Source organism: Stereum hirsutum (genome assembly GCF_000264905.1).
Source record: "Stereum hirsutum FP-91666 SS1 unplaced genomic scaffold STEHIscaffold_18, whole genome shotgun sequence".
In the NCBI taxonomy this organism is placed as follows: domain Eukaryota; kingdom Fungi; phylum Basidiomycota; class Agaricomycetes; order Russulales; family Stereaceae; genus Stereum; species Stereum hirsutum.
Genome location: NW_006763148.1, coordinates 472,558 through 500,409, shown reverse-complemented (window position 1 = coordinate 500,409; position 27,852 = coordinate 472,558). Strand labels below are relative to the sequence as shown.

Below are 27,852 nucleotides of genomic sequence, written 5' to 3'. Positions count from 1 at the left end.
TTTTGTACAGCGGCCAATTTCGTCGGCGAAAGTCGAAATCCCCATTTATTGAAAGAAAATTCCTGGCACCCCCCTTGGTTTTCGGAAAATAATAAACAAATGAATTAAATATTATTATTTGGCGGGGTGGCCAAATCCAAAAGTTCATCTTTGCCAGTTTTGAGAATTTGGATAATCCCTCTAGAGGAACTCTTCCTTACATCAAAAGGAGTGTTTCTGGAAGAGGGATAGTGAAAATTCTCAAATCTCGGCCCGCGGCACCGTCCTCAACGTTGTGTACAGAAGTGGCGGCGTCTAAGCCGTTTGCACCATAGGTGTTATTAATTATGCCACCGGCGTAGTCTATGTATGTATTATGCCCGAAATTATCGAAAGTGGTCTATAAGTATAAACAAGACGTTAGCAAGAAATAACGTCATGAAGTGGGGAAAAGAGAACGAGATGTAGTGCAAAACCCACAGCGAACACTGCAAGACTGGGGGCTCAGAATTCGTCTGCACAACGGCAATTGCAATCCGCCACAGGGCACAATCCATGTGACCTCTCGCCGGCCTCTCCATAGAACCAATCCAAGATATGTGCTGCATGTCCACCGTGACGGCAGGTCTGACAAAATACGATAGCATCCTCAATGGTATCTAGGAGGTGAAGGACGAAGATAGAAGCCGCTCAGTGTCGTTATGTATGGCTGAATATGAAATGGGTTTTCGCACCTCTCAGGGACGCATTATGGTGCGCTAGTTGACCATCCCGTACATTATCTGGCACAATCGTGAGGTGCATCAAGCAAATAGAACACCTAGGAAGAGAGCGACTGCAGAAGGGACACGCAGATGGCTGCGAACAGAACGGGTTGAATTCAGCAGATACGAGCACAGCGCAAGGGTATGACGCACCCGATTAGAGCTGGTGTTGGTACTACCCTGTGGTGCACTAATGACCTTGCTACAGTAGTTGCATCTCAGCAGCACCTGCCTTGGCACCAACCCCAACGCCACAGCATCCATCTCCGCCTCTCCGTTCCGCACCAGCTCTTGCAACATATCGCCTCTCTCAATATCCAATTGACATCGATGATGGAACATCCTCCATCCATCCAAGAGGTCCTTATACGTTTCTAACCATCTTTCCGCTCTCTGATCTTTCACTTTGTGCGGATGAACGGCCGCGCCAAGGATGGCTGCAGTCTGTACGTCTCCTGTTCTGTCAACGTGAGCTTGAAGGAGATCCATACCCTGGGGGGTCAGACCTGTAACGAGAATGCCTTCGACGTCGCCATGGGAGGTGACACGGTCGGCTACGCGGTGCAGGTAGGCTGAGAGGGCTTCATCATCGAGGAACTGGAGAGCGATAGCAAGACGTTCACGTAAGGGCAGAGCTTCTTCTTCGAGAACCTCGCTCCAGTCACCAAGTGTGAGGTGTGTGAGCATGGCGCGAAAGTAGGGATCTTGGAGCCGAATGATAAGACGTTCGCAGTGACTTCGTAGGGGTTCCGGTGGAGGAGTCTTGCTCGAAGTCGAAGGCACCAGCGCAGCCAATGTTCCGGACATCATGTGGTGGGATTCATCTAGGGCACATAGGAACGCATCAGAACGCTGTGAGCATGATTACGGCAAAGTCGTTACCTTTGCTTCTCATCAACAATTCGATGGCCTTCTCGTACTTCCCGATGAACACTAACCAGCAAGCCGCTTGAGACCACTTTCCTTCCTTTTCCCACCTTCAAGACCAACATGAGCATAACGCCGCACAAAGGCCAGTAAGGAAGACTCGCCTGGTGATCTGGTACGCGATATCACCGTCTTTCAGACTCCACTTACATACCATCAATGCCAACTTCCTCTGGATGGACTTTTTCGTAGACGTCGCCGGCACCCATGCCCCGCTGTCACCAGTCATATCCAAGTCCTCGTCCCGATATTGACAAAGCGCAACGATGGCAGCATTGAAGTCGATCTGACGATCCGCTCGCAAACCACGGTCGCGACCCCGCCCTGATCGTGGACGCGATATAGGTTGAAAATCGTGCAACGCATTAAGACTGTTGAGTGGGTCGAGGAGATCAGAGTTGGTACGAGGAGCTGGAGTTGTGGTGAGGGATGTCGTGACGGTAGTGGCGAGGCTCAAAGCTGCTGAAGAAGGAAAGCCTTCCCAAATTCCTAAAACTCCTTGGACAGAAAAGTCGTAGTAATTTGTATGAAGAGTGGGTACAGAGAGGAGAGGCCGGGTGTCTGCAGATACCACGACCGTATAAGTAGAGCAGATGGCGACTGAAAATAATGTGCGCTTACGGTCGATCCACCGCCATAGCTCGATGAGACCTTTATTGTCCTCTTGGTCCTCGTTTTGGGAGGTCAAGACCGCAACATTTTGAGACGGCTGTTCATCAACTTCAGCCAACGCTTCAATACCTATTGAAAACAGTGAACACTTACACGAGCCAGTCCATACCCTTTCGCGGCTCTCCCTCTCATTACCATCGAGATATCCTCGTCCACCACGCTTTGAATCCTCTCCACAGGTCTCCGCTTAGACCTCCCAGAGCTCCTCGCCCTCGAAACAGACACCTCCCTGTCCTTCTTACCCTTCGACCCCTCCGATATCCCCAGGCCGATCCTGTTTACAGTCGAGTGACCATTCGTCTGCGTATAAGGATGTGGTCCAGGTCTAGGGGCAGGAGAAGCCCGCAAGGACGGTTCCCCAGGTGCCAGATCCGCTATTTGAAGCGATTTATTATGTGGCGAGGGAGGTAAACTTCGGAATGGACCGCTGGTACCATAACCATGAGGGTGTTTCGCCACGGGGGTCTTTAGACGGCTTTGTGTGGGTCCAGGTGAACCGTGGAGAGGTTTAGAAGACTGAGGGCGGGGAGGAGACAGAAGCGCAGGGAAACCATCGTCGTCTCCCCTGCCGAATGTCGCGGGGCTAGCAGCGCCACCGTTTGTGGATGCAGGCTGCCCTTTCGCCCGTCCCCTTGCCATGAGCGAACCCTCGTCGCCACCGGGCCCCAAGGATCGCCCGTCGCTGTGTCTCGTGGACAGTATTCTGTGGTCTTGGGGAGCAGGGGTTCCGATGGTAGATGGAGAAATAGCCCATGGCTCTAAAGGCTTATCGCCTGGTGGGATTCCTGAGAAGACGCGATAATTTGTGGCGGCGGAAATAGCGAGGGAGCCTCGCGAACTCCAAGGTGCGTGTGTGGGTATGTCGTGGATGGAGGCGGCTTCGAGATCGCCTTCTTTGGTCACTGTCATGAGCGAGGACGCAAGAGGGTTCCGTCTGGTGCTGGGCATAAGACAGTAGGATACGATGGGACTCGAGAAGAGTTTTGCTATGTAGGGTTTTCACACATCAGGGATGTCATCGTAGAATTGAAGTGCCTGTTTAGACTTACTTCGTCGGGTGCCAGCCAGCACGAGGTTGTACGAAACCGCCGTCTGCTGGTCGCCTTGAGCTATCGAAGTCAAACTAGGCGGCACTGCGCTCCCGGCAGCAGCACTCCCACCCCAAGAGAGCATACTTGTCGGATTCGACCACGACAACTTAGGCGTCCTCTGCTGTGGTTGGATCTGGCCGGGAAGATCGCCAGACTTGCCCTGAGCGGGCGACATCGTCGTCGCATCGGCGGTCAGAATATCCCAAAACCGAACGTGTGACGTATCCTTGAGCAGTGTGGTGAGCACGCCATGACGGACGGTCGAAAACTCGATCTCAGCTACGGGTCCATTTTGTCCTTTCGCTCCGTCACCCATGGCGTCTCGACCAGTAAATGTGAGCAATGGAGTGGGGAGTTTGCGTGCGTCCCAGATCGTGACGACATTGTCGCCAGCTGTAGCTATGCGATGCGGGGAAGATGGGTCGGGGGCAAGAGCATGAATCCGGCCTGCGGCGTGGGTGACAGCGGCCCCTACGTTACGAAGATCGAAGAGACGGAGCCAGCGATGAGAGACACCGGCTGCGAGGAGGTGAGGGGTATTGGGAAGCCAGGCGAGGGTATGGACAGACTCGGTGGGCGCATGCGCTTGTAGGATGCGTGGATCAACTCGAGGACCAAGTTCGCCCCGTGGAATGATGGGATACGGACGAGTAGGCGAGGAGGCATTGGGAAGAATAGAAGAGGGGGTACGAGCAGGGGACGGTGGCGGGGCGTTTGGCGGATGGTGCAGACTCGAAGGGGACGGATTTGTTGATGAGAGCGTGGCTGTTGTGGTTTGAACGTCCCAGACGACGAGACTGGAGTCGCCACGGACTTTGTCAAGCCCGACAGCAAGGTATTGAGGTGCTATCGGACTGAATGCGAGGGCGGTGCACGCGCGTGAGCTCTTGGGCGGGAGGAATGTGTTGGGATTGCTTCTGAGAGCGCGATCATGGCCATAACGGTTAGCTTCGATCCGCAGGAGGTTTACGTGGCCTGTGTTCAGGCCGACAGCGAGGAGGTCATTATATTGAGGATCGGAAGACCATGCGAAACACTGGCAAAGATATATTATGATTAGTGTCGTATTTTGGGTAGAAAAAGACAATATGAACCGGGCCACATCGTCTCTGTTCAACGTGATGCGGCCAAAGTTACAGTTTTATACACTGCTGTGCCTCAAAACAGACAATAAAAACTGCACTAAAAACTGCATTCACTGAACACACGTTGATTCAAGGGGGTTTATCATAGATATTTGTGCCACAATAAATGCTCTATCACGCCAAACATGAGGCATAGACGCACCTTCATGTGTTGCATATCTTGCTGAGATGTAACATGCCGAATGGCTGGTTCATCCGGAGACCATTCATAGAGAGTAATTTGCGATCCTCCACCAACGATGAACCTATTCTCTCCGCGAGGGTGCCACAACACTTTCTTCTCCGATTGGGTCAACATGGTTCAGAGCCGGTCGTAACCTGAGAGTACAACAGTGACGAGTAGATCGATATGCACAAGTCCGAGGGGTATTCCAGGTCAGAGGAGTAACTAGACTAGCAATCCTGGTTTTTTCGACCAACTGGTCAACACGCGATAGCCTGAGGCCTGGTGGCACGAGATAGTGTAAGGCGTCTAAAATTTTCAGATTCCCGTCAAAGCTGGAGAGAAAACGTGCCAATATTCACCGCATAACGCGTCCTCGAACGACTTTTGGTCTGTTGTCGTACTTCAAGCCTACAGATTCTCGACTGAATAATGGGATGACAGAGGTAGGAGGCAAGATGCGCCAAAGGGCTGAAAGAGGAATCCGACGCATGGGGAAGCAGCGGGAAGCGCGTCGCGTCTGTGGCGCTGACTCGGTGGCGTAGCAAGCCTTGTTGATTCCGAACTACCACCATCTCCCTGTTCCTGCAGCTCCGTTCACCATGGAGAACCCTCATGCAGAAAGACAAGCCATACTGCTCGAGCGTATTGTCAAGAGCGCTGTACGTCTGCTCCTCGGGTAACACGTTAACGTATCTAATCGCCCTGTTTTGAACGGTATAGGACAAGTGCACCGAGTTGATCCTCGAGTTCAACCATTGCATCCAGGTGCCTCTCTCCGCGCTCGTGCATCCCAAACCAGTCAACTCACATATCAATTTTGAGCTGACAGGAGATTCTGCGCGCGAATGAGAACGTGAACATCGCCGCTGATCTTGTGACGAAGTACCGCAAGAACGTGCAGTACAACCTCGAGGCCATGCGAGATCTTGAGGGCGAGGAGGAGCATGCTACGATTTCGTGATTTTTGTGAGAGGACCGAGATCATAATGTGCGTTTAGACTTGCTCTTGTCTATCTTATGCGGGTGAGCTGACTGTGCAGTCGGGTAGGTACTTGATTCTGTACTATCAATATTCCACTACTCTATGGATAGAGAAAGGCAAATTCTCATCGAGGCTCGAGGGTCTTACCGTTTATTGTTAGCCATTGGTATGTCGTTGCTTCCAACCCTCCAAATCCCATCATCCTCAATATTAAGAAAGGCGCGGTCATATCTCCCGACTGTATCCCGCTTCGCAAAACGCTAGCGCTTGATTTTCGGCCAATATGCAACCATACGTCAGATCTGTCGAGATCTACATGTATACCACCATACCCGAATCTCATATTCATATCCTTCGCGCCTGCCAGTTAAGGACGACGTCCTGCTAAGCCAACATACCTCCGACCTTGTCATGTCAGGGCCACAATGCTTATGGGCATCATCTCAGCGTCCAACAGGACTTCTATTGGTTGTGATGCGAGCTACTGATATCCGCTACGTTCAGCCATGAAATGGAAGTTCCGGATATTCTTAGTGAAGTCTGTGCTCGGTCCCTGGTCACTGTGGCGTCACCCGAGCGCCCTAAGTTAACTAAAGTCAGACACAAAGGATCCTCCCCATCCTTGTTTCAATCTCTCTGTAGGAATCTAGGTTCCCTGACCCTACGCACAGAGCCAGGGCTCACTTGGCCGTGCAACCCTCTGCCACAAAGCTGACGAAGATCTTCTCTGTGTTAAGAACCATTCGAAATGTCCTACGGTTAGCCATCCAGTCCCGGACTGGTCTCCTAACGTACTACCCTCTCTGAAACAGGTACGACCACATGTCTTATTTATGTCGAGATTGTCTGACCGACTTTCGTCAGGACGTCACGGTCTTCTATATTCACCCATTCGATGTCCGCGAATCATATCGGCATTCCAAGTTTCCATTTACTCACCGTACAACGCCCAAGCGGGGTCGACTCTCGAGTAAGCCCATCTAGCAACAACAACGGTCACTCCTGTACGGGCACCCATACCCGCTGCCCACCTAACCAGATCCTCGCACTTCTTTCGTTCATTCTTAGGCTGGATAGTGTAGCGTAACCCGAGCGCCCTAAGGTTACATACCAAAGCCAGACACAAAGAACTACTCCCCATCCTTGTTCCTCGTCCATGCGTCTTCAACTAATAATGTACCACTCTCTCTGAAACTGAAACAGGTACGACCTCATATCCTATTTATGTCGAGACTCGAGATTTTCTGACCGACCGACTTCGTTATAGTAAGCCATCACGGTGCTTTAGTACCACCATTCGATGTCCGCGAATCACATCGGTGTCCTAAGCTCCCGTTTACTCACCGTACTCACTCGACGCTCAAGCGGGGCCGACTCTCGAGTATACTTATCCAGCAACAATAACGGTCACTCTTTACGGACGCCCATACCTGCTGCTCACCTAACCATGTCTTCGCCCTCCTTACATTCTAAGGGCACAGCTAGAATCCAGAGACCATGTCCTGAATCCCTTGAAGGAGTCAAAAGGTAGGTATCTTAGCTATGCACCCTGATAAACAACATTCCTTCCATGTGAAGAGACCCTCACAAGGCGCTAGATCCGACCCTCGAGAAAAACAAGCTAACTTATCAAGCGTTCCACATCCGACTCGGTGACCGCGTCTTCTAACGATAACTCAAGTCGATATACTTAGATACTAACAACCGTACAGACCGGCCTCCGAGGATTTTCGTCTCGCTATCCTGGTAACTCAGGTAGGTATACGTACCCGCAGTCGCAAGTACTCAACTGTTACTGTTACACTTCTGATCCGAGCTCATTGACGACTAGCGCTTCACGAGTGGTGTGCACGATAACTGATTGCGGCGTATACGTGGGTACGTGTACATACGATGCTTGCAGAGCGCGTATCGTATCGGCAGAGTATTAATATGATGTCTGGTGATACAGACGCGCTTTGGGAATCGAGTCTGTTCGAGATGCAGGATTGTTCAGGTGGTGGGATGTTTATCTAACGATTTCGGTCCTGAGACCTGATCAGCCCGAATCGCTATGAAGCCTCGAGAGCAGAGGCGCAAAACACGAGCGTGGGTGAGCAGGCCTTCTGAACTTGCCACCTGTAGGTAAGTGTTGCGCTTGCCCATGGAGGAATGGCAAACACACACACACACACATAGAAGTTCGTCTCGAAATCTTGCGATTTTTCAAGTCGCGCTCAAATTTCGTGCTTATGAATGGCAGAACATTGACAGATCCAATTGCTCAAGATGATCATTAGCAAGTCAGGAAGGACTTGTTCGAATTGTGGGCCTAATCAACAGGCAGAGACCATACACATAGACCGAGAAGGATGGTATTCGATTTCTGACCGTCAATGCGTGTTTAATTGATGACGGTGGAAAGGATAAGGCGCTATTGATTGAGGATTATGATGAGGGTGTGGACAATGGACATTCGCTACAATACCCTGTACGTAAAGTACGTTTGGGAAAGGATGTGAGTACTGTAACTTCCCTGGGTCGAATCTGTATACACATCATCAAGTGCTAGTCTCTGAGGAACTATCCATCGAATAGAGCCTGACTCAAAGGACGAGCGTCCATAACATCCAAAATATCATCGAGTCAAGACGTACTGCATCGAATGAACACATTGACAACCCCAACCTCGAAGCACCTTACAGTGGCAGAAGTCAGTACTAGTGTACCGAGACCCACTCCCACACATGAGGCCATGAACAGTGCAGTGTGACGATGTCGAAACCCGAGCTACGATCTCGACGTCAGAGACTTCTCGTTGGGTCACATATCGAAATCGCCATGTCAACATGACGGTATTTATGACGATATCATATCAATGCGGACGACGAGGTTAGACAGGCCCCGGGACGCTTCACCAAGGGTCTCCCGAAAATTTTGGATATTTGAGGCCTGAAATTTGCCATTTTCCTCCCGAAAATTTGGATATTTATGTACTTGAATGGCCGAATCCTCCCGGAGTTTTGGATATTTAGGGTCTGAAGTGGAGAGCCAAGTGGCCCCGGTCCGGTGCCACTCCGGATTTTCAGGACACCTTGATACGCTTATATAATAATGTTCTTCTTCTCAACGATCTCAACATCGGCGAGCACTTTAGCTTCTCGCATCCCACACTATGTCAGCAAACGCTTCGGAGCTTTCGAAGCTCGTGCCCGATACACACACTCGCCAGATCCGCAACATACGCTTTGACCGTGTCGATATTGCGCCGTTCATCAACCATGCGCAAAACTGTATCAAGATTTCGAGCACTCCGCTGAATGTCGTCGGTGCTTTGACACAGCAAGCACACGAGCCGGCGAACTTTCTCATCTTCTCTTCATGGCTAGGTCCCCTCGCTGAAGGTGCTGTGCACCCTGGCTCCGTTGGTGGAACCTTCGAGGAACATGTCCTTGCTGCGGTGCGTTCTTTAATGTCCAAGCTTTGATATCTGAATCATATCTAATGCTTTTCTCATGGTATCCAGTGTCCGAACGAAGACAGGCACGAGATTATCAGTCGGAAGAGATGGGCATTCAGGCCAAGAATATTAACAGCGTCAATCTGCTAAAGAAGAAATGCTTCGTCATCATGCGCAACAAGTGGAGTGGAGGCCGCTTCTTTATCGGCGAGGTTCTTGACCTCTACACAAAAGGGTCAGGTCGACATTGTTCCGTGGATACGGTGGACAAAGCTAGTGACCTATCCTATCTCTCTCTCCGTGTTTATCTTCCTTTGAGTCTCGTAAGTGTTTTCTGCCAATGTCTACATTAACATGTCTGCTTGTGATCTAACAAATGTCCGTGGACTGCTCAGTCTCAGGGCGTCTACGACGATGATTCCGACAGCGAAGATTCTGAAGATGAGCCACCAGAGTTCTCCTGCCATTACAGGTCTTTTGAGCTTCATACACATGGTAAAGGCTCCTCACTCTTGTACAATCTCGGGCCGCACATCTTTAAGACTCTCGATGCCGATCCGCTTCGATCAGTGCTCAAACCCGTCGTTGCATCAAGGTGGCGAGCATTCACGAAGCCGGTGGTGAAGAAGGCCTTGGATAAGCCACTGACATTGAAGATTCCGGCTCGGTCGAAGGACGGAAAATAGAAAGATCACCGGATATCCATTCTCTCTCATGTAGCATAGAGCTGTCTATCCATAGTTGTTCATAAATTGTTTCACCATTTCTCCTGTATAATAAAGACCCAGTCGCATTCGGGCCACAGATCCGTGACATAAGCTGTGACACCTCATAACAAAATTCAGATATGTGACAAGCCTTCCCGACTTTTGGATATTTGACCCCTTGTGTGGGCGAAAAAAATTGGATATTTGACCCCCGATTTGAGGGGTTTTGGCCGGGAGACCTCTGGTGAAGCGTCCCGGGGCCTGGTTAGACCGCGATTGAGTTAGTTCTGTTGATTGTTGATTGTTGCTAAATCGCTGCCGTATCTCGGTAGGGTAAGTAACGGTCGGTGCCAGTGTGTTGTGTCCGGTTCTGTCGATCCGCTGGAGGTCACTGGCTACCATCCAAAGTTCAAACACCTTGGATCCTGGGTCCTCTGCACCCATAAGTACATCGCCGTGACCATCCAAATCAACATCGTCCCGTCCACTGTGACTCTGCCTCTGAAGCCAGATGGTGCAAACACAGTAGATCCGACGGTGATTCGAGTTGCTAGATGAATGGACCAGGACCAGGACAAGGCATGGACTCGGATCCATGCCACCTACATAAGTAGATGAGCCCATGATCCGTCGGTGATTTCGTTTCTCAATCAAGATTCAGAATTCAGGGATTTAGAAAAATGACGACCGACGAACGCGCGACCTTTGAAGTTTTCGTGCTTACTGACCGCATAGCCAGAATGTAGAACGACCTAGAGCATCGTCCATGGCGCGGGTTTTCTCGTCGTAGACGCCCAACTTCGACCTCCGAACATAAAAAGAAAGAAAAAAATGGGACATCAAGACCGTGAAATGTTCATATTTCAATGGCGGGACTCGAGTCTCGGAGGGAATGAGGATATGGCGTCGACTACGGCTACGGCGGGCGTCGGTGTTGCTGAGAGCGCTGAAACGAGTTTAGGAAGACGCCACAGAGGGAGTGAAAGTGATAGATATATGATAGAGTAGAGTGAAGGGGGGTTTGGGTCCTCCATAACGATCCAAGCTATACCGGTGCACAAGGGACGTGCACACGGCCGTCTGAGCGTCTATTACGAGCTGAGCGATGGCTGTGGCGTGCACAGTGCACAGTCTAAGGAACGATGCGAAGTTGGTGGTTATGGATGAACGACGAACAGATACGATGGAGGGTGAGGTTGTTGCTGCATCCGGGCGAAGATCTGTCCTGGGTGTGTTGGGCGGGATGGCGATAGATGGATAGAGATGGGACAGGAAGAGAGAAAGACCGTTACAGTCAGATCCGTGTGTCGGGGTCGGGGAGTGCCACGCGCACGTGGTGCCAAGCCGCTGCCTTGGAACACCGCACTCCGCCCAGAGGAGAAATAAGAAATGAGGAGGAAGGGAAAAGAAAAACGCGAAAAAGAAAAGGCGCTTATGAGAGTTGGCCGAAAGGGGACAGGCGATCTGAGTTTGTTGGCGATCAGTTGGAGAGGGATGTGATTTGGAGCGAGCGCCGTTGCTGTGGTCGGAATCTTGAAATGATGGACTGGTTGATGCAGCCATACGCTCCCCCGTATCTTTTCCCCCTTCCCTCATTCCAACCTGCACATCATACATGCCCCGCCGCCCCGCCAGCGCGCCTTCCCCGAGAATGCCAGGAATCGTGGACGATGCAGAGGCCAGGCGCATATCCAAGTCCATAGACGAGATGCTCAAGGTGCGTCCTACAATGCATGCCCTTCGCCGATTGCCCGTTTTGGGAATGGTGTTTTTGATGCGGTGCTCGTCGTCGTCTGCAGCAAGAGCGGGAGGGGATGAAGAAGAAGCAGTCCAACCGGAAAGACGTCAAAGGTGAGCTCTCATTCAGTCCTGTCTGCTTTCCATCGCAGAATTCCAAGCCAGGGCTTTCCCCGAACATGAAACTCATTAAATCGCTGGATCTGCTTCAGTCATGCTCCTCGGCCAGGCAGAGTCTGGCAAATCGACACTCCAGAAACAGTTTCAGCTCTACTACGCCTCGCAGACGCTCGACCGCGAACGGCCCTCATGGCGCCCTATCGTCTTCTTCAACGTCATCAAGGCCGTCCGGACCATCCTCGAAGAACTCGAGATGGAATTCACGAACAACCAGACCGACAACTCCTTCTCGTCCCTAATCAACCTCGGCCCCAACTGGCCAGATGAGATCGGCCGGATACGCACGAAGCTCCTACCGCTGATCACCATCGAGGACAACCTAGCCTCGGAGCTGTCGAACGGCGTGAGCGTCGCGGGTGGCAGATCCGGCGTCTATGTTCGCGCAGGCTGGCAGGCGCTCGTGACGCCCACACGGTCCTGGCCACTTTCCGATATTCGCAACTCGCTAGCGAACGCAAAGGCGGGCGTGATGGCGAATATGGCCGCTCGGCAATTGCATGATACGAAGTATGACGTCGAAAGGCTTTGGCGTCATCCCGCCGTCAAGGCTCTCCTCAGGCTACGCAAACTACGACTGGACGAGTCTGCATCATTGTGAGCGTTGTTTTGCTTTCGTTGAGTGGGATGCGGGCCACACGTCGGGACATGTGGCACATGGGGACTCTGTTCCGGCTCGGAAGATTGACGAGATCAGCCAGGAGGGCCAATGTCTCCACCCACGGTGTCCACTGTCCTTCCACTTCCATTTGTCGAGCAAAGTGGACTCGAACGGCCGCTTTCGACTCTTCACATGCTCCGAGGGGCGGTAACTGACAAGCCATCCTTCTTTCTGATACACAGCTTTCTGGAAGAGGTACATCGACTATCAGAACCGGAATACATGCCCACAACAGGTACCTTTCTCCCTTCCTTTCCTCCCCTGTCCACATCAAATTTAGCCTCGACTAACGTACCTACTCGGGTGAACAGAGGACATCCTACACGTACGGCTACAAACGCTCGGCGTCACAGAACACACGTTCGATATCAATTTCGGAGGGGGGCATTATAATTGGTATCTTTATGATGTCGGTGGGGCTGTGAGTGTCATGTTCATGTCGATTTTCATTTCATTTCGTTTCGTGGCGTTCTACACCCTTCTCCTTTTTCCGACTTCTGTCTTTACGTTGCGTTCTCTACCTTCCACCCTCTCATTTGATGTTGGGTCTCGCATCTTTCTCTCCGCCGTATACCATCCTTATTAGTGTGCGGTGTTTCTATCTGTTGCTTTCCGGAGCCGATTACTGCATCATCATGTTACGATGCTGCCACTTTCTACCTTTTGCGCATCTTTCACTTTGCGATGCCGTGACACTTTTACTCCATTACTCCATTTCTATCTCTCCTTCTCCCTCTCCTCTTCCTTTTCTTGCGACCCTCCTTGTGACCTTCTTTGGAGCCCCCTTCCTCTTTCGAGTCCCATAGCAGTTTGAGGTTACGATGACGCTGATCGCTGATCGTCTTTTCTTTGTTTTATGTTTTTAGAGAGGACAGGCAAGTGATACCCCTCACCGCAGACAACTCTCCCTTGAAGAGATTGTTGGAGAGGAAACTGATCTTTTCTTGTTTTTCTTTCCTTTCGGATATGATCTATCATCCATCGTTCAACGCTCGCTATCACATCTCGGTCGTCTCGACACGTCACGTCAAACACCACGAATATACGGACATACTCCCGGCCTCCGACTTGGACTTGGACTTGGACTCCGACTCCCGACTCGTACTGCACGAAACTGAACTCGAATTCGGACGGATAGCGGCACGCATGGGTACCGTATTTTGATGATGGTCAGTCCGATTATCCTTTTTTGCGTTTTTTCCTTTTTTCTTTGGGGGGGTTTTTTTTGGTTCGATCGGTTTTGAGTGGCGTATTGGAGGCTACGTATCCCCCTCTAGTTGTCTGTCCGTCCGAGACGTACATCGCTGGTCGTTGTGCATGGTTCGATCTAGGTCTTCACGCACGCTCTGCCATCTTCCCCAGCCTCGTCCTTCCCATCATCAGCATCTACACGCTTCGTCAGCTCGTCCGTTTATGGGCTTCTATGCCCATGCCCATGCCTTGACGAACTTCGTCCTCTTCGACGTTCGGATACGAAGTGACCGATTGTTTTGAGACTGAGGCTGATACCGTAGGGTGTACGGTTACAGTTACAGTTAGATGTCGGAGCTAGCTCGTTCGAGAGCGGGCGAGCGGGCGATTCTCGCATCTCATCCTCGCTCCCGTCTGCTGAAGAAGTGCTCACGAGCGGTCAGATTTCTGATCGTGCCGTTCGCCGTTCTGATCATCGCGCCTTGGTCTGTCTGTCTGGCTGGCTGGGCTGGGATGATTTCTGATTCATGATTCATGATTCATCATATCACTGTGTTATGTTGTGGTGTGATTCAGCATGGCGATATATCATATCATGCTTCTCCTTTGTTCTGTTTTTGCGTTTGTGGGCGTTTGGGCGTCTGGGACGCAACTGTTCTCCCGGTTTGGGGACGTGTTTTTTTTTTCCGCGTCCTTCCAGAGTCGTCATAAGTCACATCATGCCCTCCACACTCGTGGCACGGTGCGGGGGTTGCATGTGCGTGTGTGGCCTGCGCGGAGTGATAATAGGAGATTTGGAATTTGGAATTGGGATGGATGAATGAATGAAGGGGAGGAGATGCGAGATGCGAGACGGGAGAAGCAGCGGAGTGGGCATTGATAGCGAGCGAGCATGTGCTTTGATGGGATGCTGGGATGATGATGTGGATGTGGATGATCTCGTTTTTTTTTTCTTTTGGATTTCTTCGCCTTTCTTTTTGGATGGCGATGTCTAAGAAAAGAATGGGAGGGCTATGTTTGCGTGGAAGCGGTACCGGTGACGGGTGGAGGATGGGAAGGTGCGGGTGCGGGTGGTGTCGTGGATTGAACTTTCGTCTGTCTATTAACTTATCGGGCGCGAGCCTGTTATTCGGCGATTCGATTCGACTTGATTTGGGACGTTCTCGTGTTCGTGTTCGCTGGGATCTGCTTTGCGCCCCTTCCTTCATTCTTTGATTTCTGTCTCTTTGCTTTTGGGTTTGCGCTTTTCGGCGAGTGACGTTACTGACGCTGTTTTTCCTCCTGCTTTCGTTTTGTGTAGCCACCGCTATCATCTTTTTGGCACCTATCAGCGCTTTTGATCAGGTGCGTTTTACGTTCTTCCGCCTTCTCTTGTCCTTCCTTCGTTCTTCAATCTGCATGTCTCTGTGGCGCTGTGGGCTATACATAACAGTCATCGCCACTCTACCCCTTCCAAGCTTTCTCAGCTTGCTTCTTCTCTTTAATCACTTCTCTCATCCCGCTTTATTCGACTTCCATCCGCAATCCCACCTATCTTCGTCCGTCTCGCTCCTGTCCTTTCACCGATCCCTACTCCTTAATATGCCGCCAGGCACTCGCCCTCCCGTTCACGCTGTGCATGCATTGCGTTCTTTTCGTATGCGCGGTTCGCTGATGCGATGGTTCGCACTGCTTTACTATTGTAGTACCTGGAAGAAGACCCGCGGACGAACCGGATCGACGATTCGTTGCAGCTGTTCACGGCGATTTGTACGAATAAGCTGTTGAAGAATTCGAGCTTGGTGTTGATGCTGAATAAGGTGCGTTCCTTGACTTTTCTTTTTCGCACTTTTTACCACGCATGGAGTCAATACTGTTGGGTTTGGGGTTGGAGGCTGACTGAACACCTTGCATAGACCGACCTGCTGAAGAAGAAGCTACAATCGGGGATCGTGGTCAAGAAATACATCACTTCGTACGGCGAACGACCGAATCGGTACGAGGACGTGTCGGAGTATTTCCGTGCGCATTTCTCGCAGGTGCATAAGAGGAAGGGTCAGAGCCGACAGAAGCTGTTCGTGCATTTCACGTCGATGTTGGACGTCAGTGCGACGCAGAAGATTATTGTGGATGGTACGTTCGGTTTGAGGGTGGTTGTGGAGTGTGGACTATGCTAATGAATTTGTTTGGGGATAACAGTCAATGAGGCTATCATCCGATCGTACCTGGGGCAATCCGGACTTGCATGATCGTATTGACCGCCAATGATCAGCACCAACCTCGCCTTGCGCGTTTGGCCACCTCCCCAACCTTCTCCACCCTCCACCTACCGATATTTACTCACGATGCGACATCCCTTCCTGCCCCGCCTCGAATGGGCGGTGTTCTCCCTCACCCTGATCGTTATGATGTCCTTTCACCCATGCATGCGCCCACATCTAAGTACCGTATCGTACCCCATCCTCCGCTCTATATAAGTATTCTCGATTCTCGCATTCCTCTGCTTCTGCTTCTGCTTCTTCTGAGCCACGCCCAAGCCCACGCCCGCATCACACCTCTGCTCTACAGTCATACCATCGCAATCAATCTCGATTATTTGTTTCTCCTCTTTTCTCTCTCTTTTCTCCTCCTCCGATCATTGCCATTTTCCTCTATTCCCTTTACATACGTGTTTTTTGTCAATGGTTTGCCTTTCCGTTTAAACATTCCGTCACGTTTATGAGATGAGATAAGATGAGAGACGTTGCTCGCTGCTCGTTGTTCTTCTATTTTCTATTCCCTTCTTCCTCGTTCGCTTGCTTGCGCGCCTGCCTGCTTGATTTGTATTAATTCGTTTTTTGCTACCCCTGGTTCGTTAGTTGGTTTGTTGGTCTGTTGTTTGGTTGTTTGGTTTGTCGAGGTTGGTATTTTGCTACTTTGCATGCGTGCAATTATCTCAGTCTGGATCTTGGTTCCACTCGTTCCACTCTGGTTGGTGTGTGACTGTGACTGCGAAACGGGGAGAGATGAATGACGGCTGGAATGTCAATGAACTGGGTGCCTGGGTGAAAGAGGAAGGAAGGTTAGTGGAGCAAGAGTCTGGGATTCATATTGTGGAAGTGGTGGGCATCGATTATAGGTATAATATGGGAGGGTAGGATGGATTTATGGCCTTGAATTATGGGCGGCCTGGTCAGTCGAGACTCGAGGGTGAAAGAGGGAGCTGGCTGGTGAATATTTAGGTGCTCTGCTGTGGGGATGTCTCGCTGTGGCGGTGGCGGCTGAGATCGCCACAGTGGCACCAATTTCATTCAGGGTGCGAAAACATTACGTAACTAAAATTTGGGAGATGCGGTTTGCAGACGTCGAGCACGCCGTCTGCAGCGAGCTCAGCCCCCTTTCTCGTCTCCCCATCCTCTTTTCACCCCTTTCAAAACCCCGCAACAGAACAAGCGATGTCGACGAGCGGACTGAAGGCGATTGCGCCGGTGCCTACGGCTACCGATTTCTTGGACATTGTGTTGTCCAGGACGCAGAGGAAGACGCCCACCGTGCGTTTTTTTCTTCTTGCCAGTATATTTGGGAGATAGGACTTGAGATTTACGGTATTGGTCGGATGCTGCGTGGTGTCATGAATGGTTGGCCACGATGCTATAGGTCATCCACAAAAACTTCAAGATCAGCAGGATACGAAACTTTTATATGCGCAAGGTCAAGTTCACGCAGGATACATTCGACGAAAAGCTTTCGGCCATTCTTACCGAGTTTCCTATGCTCGATGTACGTTATACCTCGCCCTATTTACGATTCTATCCTATGACCCTGACGCATGCTTGGGTTGTATAGGATCTTCACCCCTTCTTATCCTCCCTCATGAACGTCCTTTACGACAAAAACCACTACAAGCTCGCGCTCGGCCAGCTGCGTACGGCTCGCCACCTCATCGACCAGGTAGCAAAGGACTATGTCCGTCTGCTCAAGTTTGGAGACAGTCTTTACCGGTGTAAACAGCTCAAGAGGGCTGCGATGGGTCGGTGCGTACTTTCCACCCTATCTTCTCCTACCGCTCTCTAAATCGGTTTTTGTCTCAGTATGGCTACTATCATGCGCCGCCAAAAAGATCCGCTAGCCTACCTCGAACAAGTCAGGCAACACATATCCCGTCTGCCCGCCATCGACCCCAACACCCGCACGCTCCTCATCTGCGGCTACCCGAATGTCGGCAAATCGTCCTTCATCAACAAAGTCACCAGGGCCGATGTCGACGTTCAACCGTATGCGTTCACCACCAAGTCGCTCTTCGTCGGCCATCTCGATTATAAGTACCTGCGGTGGCAGGTGATCGATACGCCCGGGATTTTGGACCACCCGTTGGAGGAGATGAACACGATCGAGATGCAGAGTATTACGGCGTTGGCGCATTTGAAGAGTTGTGTTTTGTACTTCATGGATTTGAGTGAGCAGTGTGGGTACACGGTCGAGGCTCAGGTACGTTTTCACTTTTTTCTCAGCTCCCAACCCTCCATTTCCCTCTGGAGTCCTTTCTCACCGACGTGAACTCATGGCCCCACCTACAATAGTGCAAACTCTTCCACTCCATCAAACCCCTCTTCGCCGGCAAACCCGTCATGCTCGTAATCAATAAAATCGACGTCACCCGTCTCAACGACCTCGTCCCCTCCACGCGTGCCCTCGTCGACGAAATAATCACCGCCCCCGACGTCGCGCACATCCAAGTCTCTTGCTACTCCGACGAAGGCGTCATGGACCTCAAAACCAAAGCCTGCGATCTCCTTCTCGCGCAGCGCGTGGAGAACAAGCTGAAGGGAAGCAAGATCAATACGGTGATCAATAGGATACATGTTGCGCAGCCGAAGCCGAGGGACGACGTGGTTAGGGAGGCGTTCATACCGGAGAAGGTGAAGGAGAGGAAGAAGTTCGAGAAGGATGATCCGGAGAGGATCAGGTTGGAGAGGGACATTGAACTGGAGGAGGGAGGACCGGGAGTGTATAATATGAACATGAAGAGTGCGTTCCCATACTCTTTCTCCGTGAAACCTTATGGTTGGTATGGTTGGCTGATGTGTGTGCTGCAGAGAACTATATGCTCGCGAACCCGGAGTGGAAGGAGGATATCATTCCGGAGGTCATGAACGGGAAGAATATTGCGGATTTCATCGATCCGGATATTGCGGAGAAGTTGGAGGCGCTCGAGAGGGAAGAGGAGAAGCTCGAGGCGGAGGGATTCTACGACAGCGAGGAAGATATGGTACGTACTCTATCTTCGCCCTCATCTCACCGTTCTGCTCCGTCACCCCACCCCCATCCCTATTTCTTTCGGATTCTACTACCTTATCGTATCCGTGTCCATTCAACTGACTGAATCGACGTAATACAGTTCGACTCCGACGACGAACGCGAAGCCGCCGCCTTCCAAGTTTCACTGATCGCCAAAGACGAATCCCAACACAAAAAGAAGAACAAAAACGGGGCCAAGCTCCCACGGACACACGCCCACCGCACACTCACACAAATGACATCCGACCTCACCGCCGCGGGACTCGATACCTCAAGACTGGAGGAGCGGGCCATCATGCTTGCGAAGGTGAAGGGCGCTGGTGTGCAAGGGAAGAGGAAACGCGGGGATGATGATGAAATGGATGTGGATATGGATGGGGAGGGTGATGAGGCGCCGGAGTTGATGGACGGAGGGGAGGAATGGATGGATGTGGATGGAGAGCAGCAGGCGCCGAGGAAGAAGACCAAGACAAATGAGGGACGTGTGGTGGCGAAGAGGGAGCCGAGGTCGAACAGATCGTTGGCGGGTATGCGGGACGATGTGGTGCGTTTCTTCACTTTTCCCCTCCTATTTTCCCGAGTTCTACTGTGTTTCCTTCCTTGCTATTGTCTTCTTTGTACTGAATTTTTTTTCTCTTTTCTCTTTGGGATGTTCAGCAAGCTTCAAAAGCGGTCAAGCTGCGGAACCTTGGGCAGAGGGAACGCAATATGCAGGCCAAGGCCGGCGAGGGCGATCGTACGATCAAAACGAAAATGGTATGTCTCCCGTTCCCTTCTATCATCTCTTGTTTGACTTCAATGCGAGCACAACGTACTGACTCTTCGCGCTCACACAGCCAAAGCATCTGTTCGCTGGCAAGCGGAAGGGCGGCAAGACTCAGCGCCGTTGATCGCTTCCTTATCACCTTCAGATTGTTGTGCTTTACGTCTCTCTTCACCTCATTCCATACATCTCTGCTCCTTCACGTTTCTCTTCCCCTTCGTTGGCTAAGTTATGTCGCGGTCTGTTTGAAGTCGTCCGTTACTAGGTTGCGCTCCTTCGGTCCTGTCCTATCTGCTTGTATCCCTCTTTCGTTTCCTTTTCGCTAGTTATTGACTTGCTGTTGCACGCGTCTGCTGTGTATTCCGTTAGACCCTTGTCTTCTCTATCGCTTTCACTTTTTCATGTCAGGCTTGAGGCTATCACGCCGTGATTGACGCGACATCTTACGCCCATCAATCACACCGTGGGTTACAATCAACCAACCAAAAACATTGTTATGAATTCAACATCCGACAGAAGAGAGAGCAGAGAAAAAAGTTTTCCTAAGTGTGTATGTACAAGGGAACAAAGTCGAGAAAAGCAGAGAAAAACAAAACAGAAGAAAGGAACAAAAAGATGACGAGATAGGTAGGAAGCAACAAGAGAAAGGAGAAAACATGAGACGAGAGTAAGGGGAGAAGGCTCTATACAGTCTGAATCCAGCATGTCTAACGAAGAGACAGCGAATAATATCCGAGGTGGGTAGAAGAGAGTGAGAGAGAGTAAAGGGGAACAACAAGATCCAAGAAATCTTACAGGCTTTGACATCGACAGGGGTGGGGAAGTAAGTATGTAGAAACGAGGAGAGGTAAACAAAAGAAATTCAGTCATAGTCGTAATTTATTCACTAAGGCGGGGAAGAGGAGTGATATAGATCCCTGTAGTAGATAGGAAGGAATGGTATCTTCAGGTATTTATAGTATATAGGCTCAGAAGAATGAGTAAAGAGGGCGAAGACTGAGGGGGAAAGCAATAAATGAGGGAGAGTGGGGTGTGATATATACCAATACTGATGATACAACATGGCACAGTTATATAGGCCTCGCGATCCCCATCCAACGCTACCCAGGGAGCACGATCACGATCCACGACGAATACGAATCGCCGGCATGGGGTTGGCCAGGCGGACAATTCGGGTGACCTGGCAGAGGCTCACAAATAAGGAAGGGAGAAAGGAAGAGACGTGGAGGCATATGTAGATTTAAGGTGTCGCTATGAGCACAATTCATAACAGGTCGAGAGAATCGAATCAAGGAAGTCAGAACAAAAACCAAAGCATGGAAAAAGTAACAAAAAATGAGAATCAGAAGGCCAGAACACACAGAAACCCAAAGTCACCGTTCAGCTCGGGAAACCAAGTCCAGAATTGAAGGGCAAGGGTCAAGGAATGCGGCACCAGAGGTGAGCGGAAGAGGGAAAGGGAATGAACACGAGGGCATTTTAATCCCATTCAACCCTGAGCCCACCGGGTCCAGAGGGCTGTTGTCCAATAGGGCGTTCAGCCTCGCGTCTCAGCCACTTGAGCGTACGCTTATCATCCTTCAGATATGGTTCAAGGGTCGCAAGGCATTGGCGGTTGTGCTCCTGCAATACGTAGAGAGGGAGTCAGCACGATTGTAATGAGGGAGAAAGGGGAAGAGACGCACCCTAAGCCATTCACGCTCTTCCTTAGTGAGCATGCTCTCTACAACCATCTTCGTCTGGATAGGGACACAGGTCAAGCGCTCAAAGCCGAGCCAAATGGGACCGTTAAACTCGCGCTTCGTCTGTTTTGTGAACACCGCATATCACGAGGACATGTCACCAGTAAGATAGATCGTGGGCGAAACAAGTGTGGGATGGATAGATGAAGTCAGTGGTTGCGCTAAGCGAGTGAAAGCGGGCAGGTAAACGCACCGTGACGGGTCGGACGACGAGCATGGATTCAATGCGAACTCCGAACTTCTCTGGCATATCTATAGAACAAGAAGTCAATTAGTACATACACGACCATGAAAGCATCGTCGTCTTCATTCGCATCGATTCCAGGATTGGATAAGGGTAAGAGAGGGAGGGAAAGACTTACAGAAGCCAGGCTCGTTCGTGAGGACGTGGTTAGGCTGGAGCGGGACGTCCTTCTCGTAGAACCCCGCACCCTCGTGAACGGTCGTGAATGACCCAACACCGTGCCCTGTTCCATGCTTCAAATCGCGAGCAAACATCAAGTTCAGCCAAGCTTGCATGACTACTTGGTAGCGAAGGAACTTACGGCATAGTTCAGGCCATCCTGCCAAAGCGCTTTCCTAGCGAGAACGTCAAGCTGGTACCCCACAGTGCCAGTGGGGAAAATAGCGCTGTCGATCGCGATCTGTACCACACAAGCACCAACGGGAAACAACAAATGAACAACGCGCAGCAAGTCAGTCGTCAGAGGTTGAGCGAATGACGAGGGTCTGTGGAGAAAAAGACACGTACGTGGCCTTGCAAAACACGCGTGAACGCTTCGCACTGCTCGTCCGTGGGGCGGCCAAAGTGGACGGTACGAGTGGTATCACAAGTTCCGTCGCGGTATTGACCTCCTGAGTCACTAATGGCGGATAGCGGGAGTGTGAAGGGTCAGCGGAACGATCAGAGAGAAATGGAAGTGGAGAGGAGAGGACGTACTTCAGATATGGGGTATCCTTGTCAATGAAGAGACAACCATCCTTCTTGGGAGAGTAATGTGGTAGCGCTATGAATCACGAAACGATTTCCGCACGTTAGCCGCCACCCTCATCCAAATACAATGTGACAGAGCAGGGGAAAAAGAGTAAGAGACGCACAGGCATTAGGTCCAGTCGCCGATATATTTTCGTATGCGAGTCCCATGTAGTTCTTCGACTTCCTCCTCCACTCCGTCAATCTGAACGCAGCCTCCCATTCCGTGATCTGAAACCCAGCCGAGATCTTCTCGTCCAGCCAAGCAAGGAACTTGACAAAACAGACACCGTCGCGAATATAAGCGCGCTTCATTCCCTGGATCTCGACCTCCGTCTTGATGTTCATCATCTGCAGGATCTTGTTCGGTGCGACAGCGTAGCGCATGTGTGTGAGCATGAGCGAGATGGCGTAGGATGTGTCGTCCGTGATGAGAACCTATACGGTGAGGTGATGTAGTTGGGCGTCAGTACAAACGTCAGATGGACAAGAATGCTGGGAACACGAACTTTCCCATCGCCCCATTCCCTGCGACGGAGGAAGGTCCAGATGTCGTTGTACTCCCTGAGTTCGACCTTGAGCTGCTTCAGGTACTGCCGGATTGGTTCCTCAACCTTGACCGATTCGATGAAGAGGACAGTCCTGTCGAAACCGATGTATAGGTAGGCATGGAAAAGCGGGTTGAAGGGGATGTCTTCTCCTCGTAAATTGAGCACATAGGCTAGTAGGCGCCAACACCAAGGTATCAGTTTTGAGTTACGGTAAGCGCGGAAAAGGGGGAACATACCAATAGAGGGAAGTGCGGTCACAAGAGTTCCAACGGGCATTTGGTCTGGCCTGGGAGGCGATCGGGAATACGAGGGCACCGAAGGAGGCTGAGCGGCGATCCAGTCTCTTACTTCTGCTAGCTTCTTCGACGCATCTCTCCCTGCACAGACAGTCAGCTGCTGCTCCAGAAACTTCCATCGTAGAAACACATACCGGTGTACTCTATAGGTTGCATGTAGATGGTAGCCTTGGGTCTCGCAGCACGATCCTTCCATATCAGGTCGATGAGGTTCTGGGGAGGGTACGAAAGCCTGGATCCTTTCTGCTGAATCTTCGACTGGAGGGTGGAAGCTTTCGAGTGGGAAATCATGCGAGCGTCTATGCCGATTTTGCAATCGCGGACGCGGTCCTATAGCGTAGCATGAAGTGATGAGCGCTACTGAGGCAGAATGATGAATGTATTCAGAAACACATACGACAAGCCAGTCAATCCAGTCACGGGGGCCCTTTGGTGATCCAGCCGGAATCATAATCCAATAGTCAGAGTCGAGTTCCTTAGTCGCTTGGATCCAGTAACGAGAGTCAGTGATCAGGTAGGCATTATTCATGGAGACGACGGCCTGCCCAGCAGAGCCAGTGAAACTGTTCGGACCTAAGAGTGAGCTAAGATACGCAGCGGCGAAGGAAATAACGAGCGTACCCAGACAACCACTGCCTGCGCTTGTCACCAGGAGCGACATACTCGGAACCGTGAGCGTCCTCAGAGGGAACAATACTGCACCACAGGACACAGTCAGTTCGCTGTTCACTCCGCCTGCACAGGTATGAGAAAGACAAAGAGCCACTCACTAATAATCCAATCCATCCCTTGCCATCAACTTCCTCAGCTCTCCCAACCGCTCAGCAGTCGGGACTTCTTCATGAATAGAATCCTGATATCCCTCCTTGCGTTCTAAACCCGAACCGACCAAAGTGCTCGCCGATTCACTTCCGGAGAGGGACGGACGCTTAGAGCCCTTTGATCCCGAAGACGATCTGCTTCCGTTGGATAGCTGCGATACCTTTGATCGCTGAGAGTTGTAGCGTTGCAGTTGTTCGCGCGGTGGAGGTACGGGGAGCGGAGGGAGTGCGTCTTGTGGATAGACGGGAAGGATGCTGCTGTCGGAAGAAGTACGAGGTAGACTCAGCATGTACTCCTTCTCCTTCTCCTTCACTCTTCCAAGACCCCACCCGTATCCCCATCCTTTCTTCGAGAATCCCCGAGTAAGTTTTGCCCCGCTGGATTGAGTGCGATCCAGCTTCGGAGTGTGCGAAGGGACATGTGAGTACGATTCCGAGTCCTCAGAGAGCGCGTGCCTCGTTCCCGTCCTAGATCGTGCATCGGCTTTCGATCCTGAGTTCATCGTACGACCAGACGAGAGAGAAGTAGAGCGGTGAAGCTGATGCTGCGAGACATGAGTACCAGAGCTCCCGCTCCTGAGCGAGGGCTGTGAGTGTGAGTGAGAACTGCGCTTCGAGTAAGACGCCTTCTCGTCCGTCCTGTCCTCTTCGAAAGTAGACATCTGCTTCGCCTTTGACTTGCGCGAGAACGGCAAGCACATCGGCGGTGGTGGTGGAGGCGGCGGAGGCGGAGGGGGCGCCATGATGGGTGTTGATGACAGAGATGGAGATGGGGCTCCTGTGTTGGGTGGCCTGCTATCGTGTACGTTGACCTACACGAGGCCGCTTGGGCTGAGATGGGTGGGGGGAAGGAGGAGAAAGCCGCGAGAGAGCTGGCCGCTGTGAGTCTCACCGAAACGTGAAAACAATTTGTCGGCGCCTCTGCCTCGTGCGCAATTTATAGAGCATGAGGTAAGCAGATCCGGCTTCCCGGCTTCTCCGTAAACTTAAGCCTCTTGGGCCACACAACCCCTGTTCGATCGACTTTAGCTCTGTCCTCGACGTGTACAGTTGGCTCCATGCCCTACAGCTGTGTTGTTGATACAGCGGTAACAGGAACGCTGTGGAGACTGAGGGGAGCGAGGAATTAAGCGTACACAAAACACCATAAGGAGAGTGATCTTACCCTTGACGGATCAGCAAATCCCTCACCGGAGAGGTCAAATGGCGAGTCTCGCAACATTGTCGACATTCCGGGCAACTTTCGCTCCACCGGTGGCGAGAACATGCGAGAACAACCCAGCAAAGCGCAGAGGCCCTTGGAAAGCTACTCAAAGCGTATAGCCACGGGATCAAGTCACTGGCAAGGCTGCTAATGTCCGGCACCGTATTCCGACCTCGTGTAATTCCGTGCACCCGCACAGTTTCAGAATGGGCGATAGGGATGCATCGAGGACAACAATGTCTGCTTCGCTCCTTCGTTCGAGGAGCATTTTGTGCCCTTCTAACGGTCGGTCCTGTAGAGATGCACGAATGTGCGTTCTGTGGGATGGAGAAGAGAGACAGTGAGCCACTGGAATGCTTCGTCTCGAGATCGAAAAGGTACACGCTGGTGGAGTAGATGCGTATAATAGTGGGATCGAGAACCCAGACGAAGTCACGAAGGGGACAATGTGGTGCTTAAGCGTCGATTTGTCCGATATAGATACTCGCATTCGCACGAAGTTAAGAGTGTACAAGGCATTGGTACCGAGGGGAGAACCCCCGTGTCAAGATTCATCTGTGATACCTATAGATGAAGAGTGTGCCAAGATGTACATGGGTACCGTACCATGTTCTTGGACGACACTATAAAAGACGAAGGAAGGGTGGGGAGTGACCTAAAATCAAAACAAGGGCGCACACAAATATGGGCACATCAGCTCTGGCCACCCGGCTCGTGCTGGTGCCCCTCCATCGTGGAATGAACAGGTACGGAGCAGTTCGGCTTTCAAGGGCCTCTGGCAAGTTGATAACTTGACTCGATGGGACCTGAATGAAGTCACTGTTCCGGACCAGATAGAAATCTGGAAAATGTCGCCTAAATTTCCCCTCGTCATAGATCCGGTCCCTAGCTACTAGCTAGTAGGGAAGCCGGGAACATTAGGCGGCAGAAACGACTTTGTAGTTACTCCGTTCAGCCTCCGAATAGCGAAGGTGCGCCACCCTAAGAAAAACAGCGAAAAGAAGTACCTTCGTGTGCGAAAACACTCACAAGATTAAGGCCTTCGTGGCGTGTGTATCCTGTCGCGTAGATCACAGTCTTCCCATGTTTGTCCTGCGCCTGTGTGAGCGTACTCGTCGAGTATAGCATATAAAAGCCCAAGGAAAGTTCATCACCTTGCAACCTAAAATTATACCTCTTCTAATATAAGACTAAGAACAGATCGTGGGCCTACAGTGCCTGTGCCGACCAGTGTGCTCGTCAAAGGATACTGTGTCTCAGACTCGGGCCTGGTGCCACATATGAAGAGAAGGTGAGGTGATGATGCTGCAGTCGGTCCCGGGACTAATGAGACTGGAATATATCTGCTGAGGAAGAACAGAGGGAAGAAATCGATCCTAAAGGTAGATATATGGGTTCTCGTCATCCACCATTGTCGCTGTGTCAAGAGCAGCCTTCAAGTGTGGCGAACAAAACGGGTGTGCGAAGACGTCACTTTTACGCTCGGACCGGGAAAGTCCGTTGCGGTCGACGAGGACGATGTGGGAACTCTTGTCCAAATTTCGACCACTACCACCACCACCATGCGCTGCCTCTTGTATAGAGAACAAATCGTTAGAATGTGTTGCTCTTGACATCCGGTTACCTTTCGTACAACAACTGTACCCAACCCTGCGAAGCTACCCTTTCCTTCCGTTCGTCGCTTGTGCTGCTACTCCACACCACTCGTTGTCCCGCAGTATGTGGGCGTTGGGATTGGAAGGTGTCGGAGGACTATCGAAGTGTTGTAAACCAATACACGGCTGCCTTTCAGAATCTGGATCTGAGTTAGAACCCTCAAAAAACTGGCTTTACGGCACCCGAACTTCAAACTTCAAGCTTCAAGCGTCGCCCTTTTCGGTGTCCTCCTTCACTAATGATAGCGCTCGCGATATGGACGATACCAGACTGGCAGTCGATGTCGAAGCCGCCTGTAAACTTCCCTAGGACTCGTGTGTAGTACACTAACCTGCTTGCCGCTCTAACGTCGGGAGGATCAACGAAGCTAGCGTCGGTCTCCGTTGCGCGGTTCTGCGACTCGCCACAGCTCATTTCGCGAAGTGGAGAATCATTCATGTAAGATGAGCTTTGCCGCACCTTGTATCATTAATCGAAGCTACGAAGGTATAAGAAGCCCGCTCTCCTTCTTTCCTGTCATCATCGTCGACGGCCACCGTCGACTGCCAGCTCACTCCTTTCAACATATACCCTACTACTTCGGAATCGGTACTTCGTCTCCTCCTTCCTCCTTCCTCCTTCCTCCTCTCATCCCCTCTCACTCACTAACCGATTCCCGACGACTTCTGCCTAGGTTCAATACCGGTGAAACAAACATCCGTTCTTCGGATCCCATACACTCTTTTGAGTCTCTAGCTCGTCCGGACGCCTTCGTCATCCCATCTTCAAATTTCCCAGGTCTATTTTCCGGGGAAACCACGCTCTTTTGTCCAGAGTTCCTCCTATCCGAGCTTGTCCTCTATTCTTTCCTTTGAAGCACCTATCCTATCAAATCACCTCCATAATCGTCCGCGCATAACTTCTTAAGACGCCCTATACCACCGAGAGATCACCCCTCGTATCATCCCCACTT

At 51.2% G+C, this 27,852-nt stretch overlaps 7 protein-coding genes across 7 annotated transcripts; 5 read left to right on the top strand and 2 right to left on the bottom strand.

Annotated features, from left to right (window-relative positions):
- Positions 1 to 76: 76 nt before the first annotated feature.
- Positions 77 to 5,178, bottom strand: STEHIDRAFT_172110 (uncharacterized protein). The gene is made up of 11 exons (XM_007309693.1): positions 5,104 to 5,178; positions 4,721 to 5,050; positions 3,392 to 4,469; positions 2,436 to 3,328; positions 2,292 to 2,379; positions 1,775 to 2,231; positions 1,626 to 1,720; positions 897 to 1,567; positions 714 to 837; positions 460 to 638; positions 77 to 379 (listed from the first exon to the last, which is right to left on the bottom strand). Exons 2-10 carry the CDS (start codon positions 4,874 to 4,876, stop codon positions 484 to 486), a joined length of 3,717 nt encoding a protein of 1,238 aa, XP_007309755.1. The 5' UTR covers positions 4,877 to 5,050; positions 5,104 to 5,178; the 3' UTR covers positions 77 to 379; positions 460 to 483.
- Positions 5,179 to 5,304: 126 nt separating this feature from the next.
- Positions 5,305 to 6,038, top strand: STEHIDRAFT_172109 (uncharacterized protein). The gene is made up of 5 exons (XM_007309692.1): positions 5,305 to 5,403; positions 5,465 to 5,509; positions 5,574 to 5,732; positions 5,793 to 5,892; positions 5,946 to 6,038. Exons 1-3 carry the CDS (start codon positions 5,344 to 5,346, stop codon positions 5,703 to 5,705), a joined length of 237 nt encoding a protein of 78 aa, XP_007309754.1. The 5' UTR covers positions 5,305 to 5,343; the 3' UTR covers positions 5,706 to 5,732; positions 5,793 to 5,892; positions 5,946 to 6,038.
- Positions 6,039 to 8,880: 2,842 nt separating this feature from the next.
- STEHIDRAFT_115241 (uncharacterized protein) lies at positions 8,881 to 9,851 on the top strand (the record flags this gene model as incomplete). The annotated part of the gene is made up of 3 exons (XM_007309691.1): positions 8,881 to 9,165; positions 9,249 to 9,488; positions 9,561 to 9,851. The coding sequence occupies 3 exons, from the start codon at positions 8,881 to 8,883 to the stop codon at positions 9,849 to 9,851; spliced, it is 816 nt and encodes a 271-aa protein (XP_007309753.1).
- Positions 9,852 to 11,473: 1,622 nt separating this feature from the next.
- STEHIDRAFT_125347 (G-protein alpha subunit) lies at positions 11,474 to 16,476 on the top strand. Its single transcript, XM_007309690.1, has 10 exons — positions 11,474 to 11,589; positions 11,672 to 11,723; positions 11,822 to 12,383; positions 12,630 to 12,682; positions 12,759 to 12,868; positions 13,586 to 13,616; positions 14,939 to 14,982; positions 15,324 to 15,437; positions 15,534 to 15,750; positions 15,817 to 16,476. The coding sequence occupies exons 1-10, from the start codon at positions 11,488 to 11,490 to the stop codon at positions 15,864 to 15,866; spliced, it is 1,335 nt and encodes a 444-aa protein (XP_007309752.1). The 5' UTR covers positions 11,474 to 11,487; the 3' UTR covers positions 15,867 to 16,476.
- Positions 16,477 to 16,990: 514 nt separating this feature from the next.
- Positions 16,991 to 20,134, top strand: STEHIDRAFT_104427 (GTP binding protein 4). The gene is made up of 9 exons (XM_007309689.1): positions 16,991 to 17,147; positions 17,254 to 17,376; positions 17,443 to 17,630; positions 17,688 to 18,084; positions 18,177 to 18,624; positions 18,693 to 18,865; positions 18,995 to 19,438; positions 19,552 to 19,650; positions 19,731 to 20,134. Exons 1-9 carry the CDS (start codon positions 17,052 to 17,054, stop codon positions 19,782 to 19,784), a joined length of 2,022 nt encoding a protein of 673 aa, XP_007309751.1. The 5' UTR covers positions 16,991 to 17,051; the 3' UTR covers positions 19,785 to 20,134.
- A 1,002-nt stretch (positions 20,135 to 21,136) lies between these two features.
- Positions 21,137 to 24,330, bottom strand: STEHIDRAFT_67337 (Creatinase/aminopeptidase; the record flags this gene model as incomplete). Its single annotated transcript, XM_007309557.1, has 14 exons — positions 21,137 to 21,280; positions 21,343 to 21,462; positions 21,593 to 21,651; positions 21,762 to 21,876; positions 21,945 to 22,043; positions 22,151 to 22,262; positions 22,340 to 22,406; positions 22,498 to 22,810; positions 22,882 to 23,093; positions 23,160 to 23,296; positions 23,350 to 23,549; positions 23,617 to 23,782; positions 23,841 to 23,915; positions 23,990 to 24,330. 14 exons carry the CDS (start codon positions 24,328 to 24,330, stop codon positions 21,137 to 21,139), a joined length of 2,160 nt encoding a protein of 719 aa, XP_007309619.1.
- A 1,598-nt stretch (positions 24,331 to 25,928) lies between these two features.
- STEHIDRAFT_115238 (uncharacterized protein) lies at positions 25,929 to 27,054 on the top strand (the record flags this gene model as incomplete). The annotated part of the gene is made up of 5 exons (XM_007309688.1): positions 25,929 to 25,990; positions 26,187 to 26,215; positions 26,460 to 26,535; positions 26,672 to 26,739; positions 26,963 to 27,054. 5 exons carry the CDS (start codon positions 25,929 to 25,931, stop codon positions 27,052 to 27,054), a joined length of 327 nt encoding a protein of 108 aa, XP_007309750.1.
- Between the last annotated feature and the right edge of the window lie 798 nt (positions 27,055 to 27,852).

Coding starts and splice junctions, on each gene's coding strand:
- STEHIDRAFT_172110 (XM_007309693.1), bottom strand. CDS start 4,876: ATGTTGACCCAATCGGAGAAGAAAGTGTTGTGGCACCCTCGCGGAGAG. Junction 4,470..4,720: donor AAGATATGCAACACATGAAG/GTGCGTCTATGC, acceptor TATCTTTGCCAG/TGTTTCGCATGGTCTTCCGA. Junction 639..713: donor CCATAATGCGTCCCTGAGAG/GTGCGAAAACCC, acceptor TTCACCTCCTAG/ATACCATTGAGGATGCTATC.
- STEHIDRAFT_172109 (XM_007309692.1), top strand. CDS start 5,344: ATGGAGAACCCTCATGCAGAAAGACAAGCCATACTGCTCGAGCGTATT. Junction 5,404..5,464: donor AGCGTATTGTCAAGAGCGCT/GTACGTCTGCTC, acceptor TGAACGGTATAG/GACAAGTGCACCGAGTTGAT. Junction 5,510..5,573: donor AGTTCAACCATTGCATCCAG/GTGCCTCTCTCC, acceptor TTGAGCTGACAG/GAGATTCTGCGCGCGAATGA.
- STEHIDRAFT_125347 (XM_007309690.1), top strand. CDS start 11,488: ATGCCCCGCCGCCCCGCCAGCGCGCCTTCCCCGAGAATGCCAGGAATC. Junction 14,983..15,323: donor CTATCAGCGCTTTTGATCAG/GTGCGTTTTACG, acceptor TTACTATTGTAG/TACCTGGAAGAAGACCCGCG. Junction 15,751..15,816: donor GCAGAAGATTATTGTGGATG/GTACGTTCGGTT, acceptor TGGGGATAACAG/TCAATGAGGCTATCATCCGA.
- STEHIDRAFT_104427 (XM_007309689.1), top strand. CDS start 17,052: ATGTCGACGAGCGGACTGAAGGCGATTGCGCCGGTGCCTACGGCTACC. Junction 17,148..17,253: donor CGCAGAGGAAGACGCCCACC/GTGCGTTTTTTT, acceptor ACGATGCTATAG/GTCATCCACAAAAACTTCAA. Junction 18,625..18,692: donor GTATAATATGAACATGAAGA/GTGCGTTCCCAT, acceptor TGTGTGCTGCAG/AGAACTATATGCTCGCGAAC.